This window comes from Sphaeroforma arctica (genome assembly GCF_001186125.1).
Source record: "Sphaeroforma arctica JP610 unplaced genomic scaffold supercont1.90, whole genome shotgun sequence".
Lineage (NCBI taxonomy): Eukaryota > Ichthyosporea > Ichthyophonida > Sphaeroforma > Sphaeroforma arctica.
In genome coordinates this window covers 142,582-144,573 of record NW_014040468.1, presented here as the reverse complement: position 1 = coordinate 144,573, position 1,992 = coordinate 142,582, and the positions used below count along the sequence as shown (strand labels likewise).

The 1,992-nt window shown below is 35.4% G+C and overlaps 1 protein-coding gene across 2 annotated transcripts in view; it reads left to right on the top strand.

Annotated features, from left to right (window-relative positions):
- Window positions 1-943: 943 nt before the first annotated feature.
- The window catches only part of SARC_02087, a 5,798-nt gene continuing 4,749 nt past the window's right edge, over window positions 944-1,992 (top strand). For both annotated transcript variants that reach the window (XM_014304174.1, XM_014304175.1), the window contains exons 1-2: window positions 944-1,105; window positions 1,539-1,678. In XM_014304174.1, the coding sequence (XP_014159649.1) occupies window positions 1,052-1,105; window positions 1,539-1,678 (194 nt within the window). In that variant the 5' untranslated portion in view covers window positions 944-1,051. The remainder of the gene's footprint in view (window positions 1,106-1,538; window positions 1,679-1,992) is intronic.

The following is a 1,992-nucleotide window of genomic DNA, read 5'->3' as shown; positions in this document are numbered from 1 at the left end:
TATATATATGTATATGTATATGTATATGTATATGTATATGTATATGTATATGTATATGTATATGTATATGTATATGTATATGTATACGTATACGTATATGAATATGAATATGAATATGAATATGTATATGGATATGATGTGAATATGAATATGTATATGTATATGTATATGTATATGTATATGTATATGTATATATATGTATATGTATATATATGTATATGTATATGTTTATGTATATGTATATGTCTATGTATACATCTATATATATATATATGTGTGTGTGTGAGTGTGTGTATGTTTATTCGCAAGATCAAACGTCAGTGAATCGCAAGGTTAAGCGTCAGACTTAAGACGGGTCACACGCGTCAGCGTCAAGTATAGCGGTCGCACGCGTAAGCGTCAAGTATAGCGATTGCACGCGTATATGTCAGACTTAGTGGTCGCAATTGTAAGTCGCAATTTTAAAACGCGTCAGACTTTTATGCGTCAGTCTCTCAGTAGTAGTGATGGCACGACCAAAAGTCAGACCTAGTGGTCGCAGTCTTAACAAACCTCCATATTTATATATTCATGTATACCTGAATTTATATTTTTAGACTGTAAAGGAAGTCGCCACCGGAGTTTTTATTTATTATACTAATAAAAAAATCTTTATCTTTTAGCCACTTATTTATATTTTTGTTTTCGGTTTGTTTTTGTTTGTTTTTTGTTAAAAAAACCCCCCCATTTTATGCGTTTATGATTGTAAAGTATTTATTTTTTATTTTTTACACACGTAAATACTTACTGATAGCTATTATTTACATAAAAAACACTATTTCTATAAAACTAAAGGTTATCGCTATTTATTCGCTACGGGTCTAAATAGTAAATACACCGATCTTTTCGTTTCTCTAATCATTAAAAAAACCCGTATTTGTACACTCTAATAATTATATTTAGAGGGTAATCGTAAATCGGCTATTATATGCAATGATTGAATATAGACCGCCAGACTCGCCAGTTGACAATTACTGACTACACAAGATAACTTTGAGCACAACGCGTGACTATGCGACGACTTAGGGGAAACGATTTGAAATCCATACAGCTTGCTAAGAACAAGGTATCGGGGAGCCTCGATTGTACCCGATTTCTTATCTTGCACACGTATACGCACCTCACCTTATGAAAAACCCTTATCAGGACCTTGGCTGTCTGTGGTTTTTGTTCGAGGACAATATTGCCTCTAGTTGGTGAGAGTTGAATGAAATATCTGATGCTACCTTTGCACGTGGTTACGTAGTGTTCTGGTGCGTATATTGCTGCCTTTAGTTGTATCCACTTACTCTCTGCCTTGCGATGCGACGCCAATACGAGGTTCGTCTGCGATTCCTGGCATATACCAAAACACTGTAGTTGTCCTCCGGTTGTTTGATCGTATAACGATCGCTGGCGTTTGACGTCTTGTGTTTTGATACTGTTAAGGTGTCGGTATTTAGACTGATTGTAGTGCACGCTGTTTTATTGACACCCCAGTTTGTTGTTATGTGTTTCAGGAGCTGTTACAAAAATATGGTCGAGACGATGCATGGTTCGAGTCTGTTAACGAGTGTGATATTCGTCCTGCGCTGATCATTGGGGATTCAGAAGTGAGAGGGGAGGTTCTCAGAATTATAACCGAGTACTTGAGGGCAAAGTAAGTGCTAGTTGCATCACATGTAAAAAAATTTGTTTGTGACGTTCTGTGCATAGTCAGCTATCATCAAGTTTTATGTATATATACAAATCGAATTTGTGCACCTGGGATTTTATGTTCTGTATATTTCAAGCATGTCCATGCTATATATCAAAGGTGGATAATGCTCCAGAACCATCCATTTCCAGGGAATTGCGCAGAGGAATACGGCCACACTTATGAGTTGTGTTCAACAATGAACATGTATTTACAAATATATATATATATATGTATATATATGAATTTGTATAATTGTAAACGACAACATAAGCGTG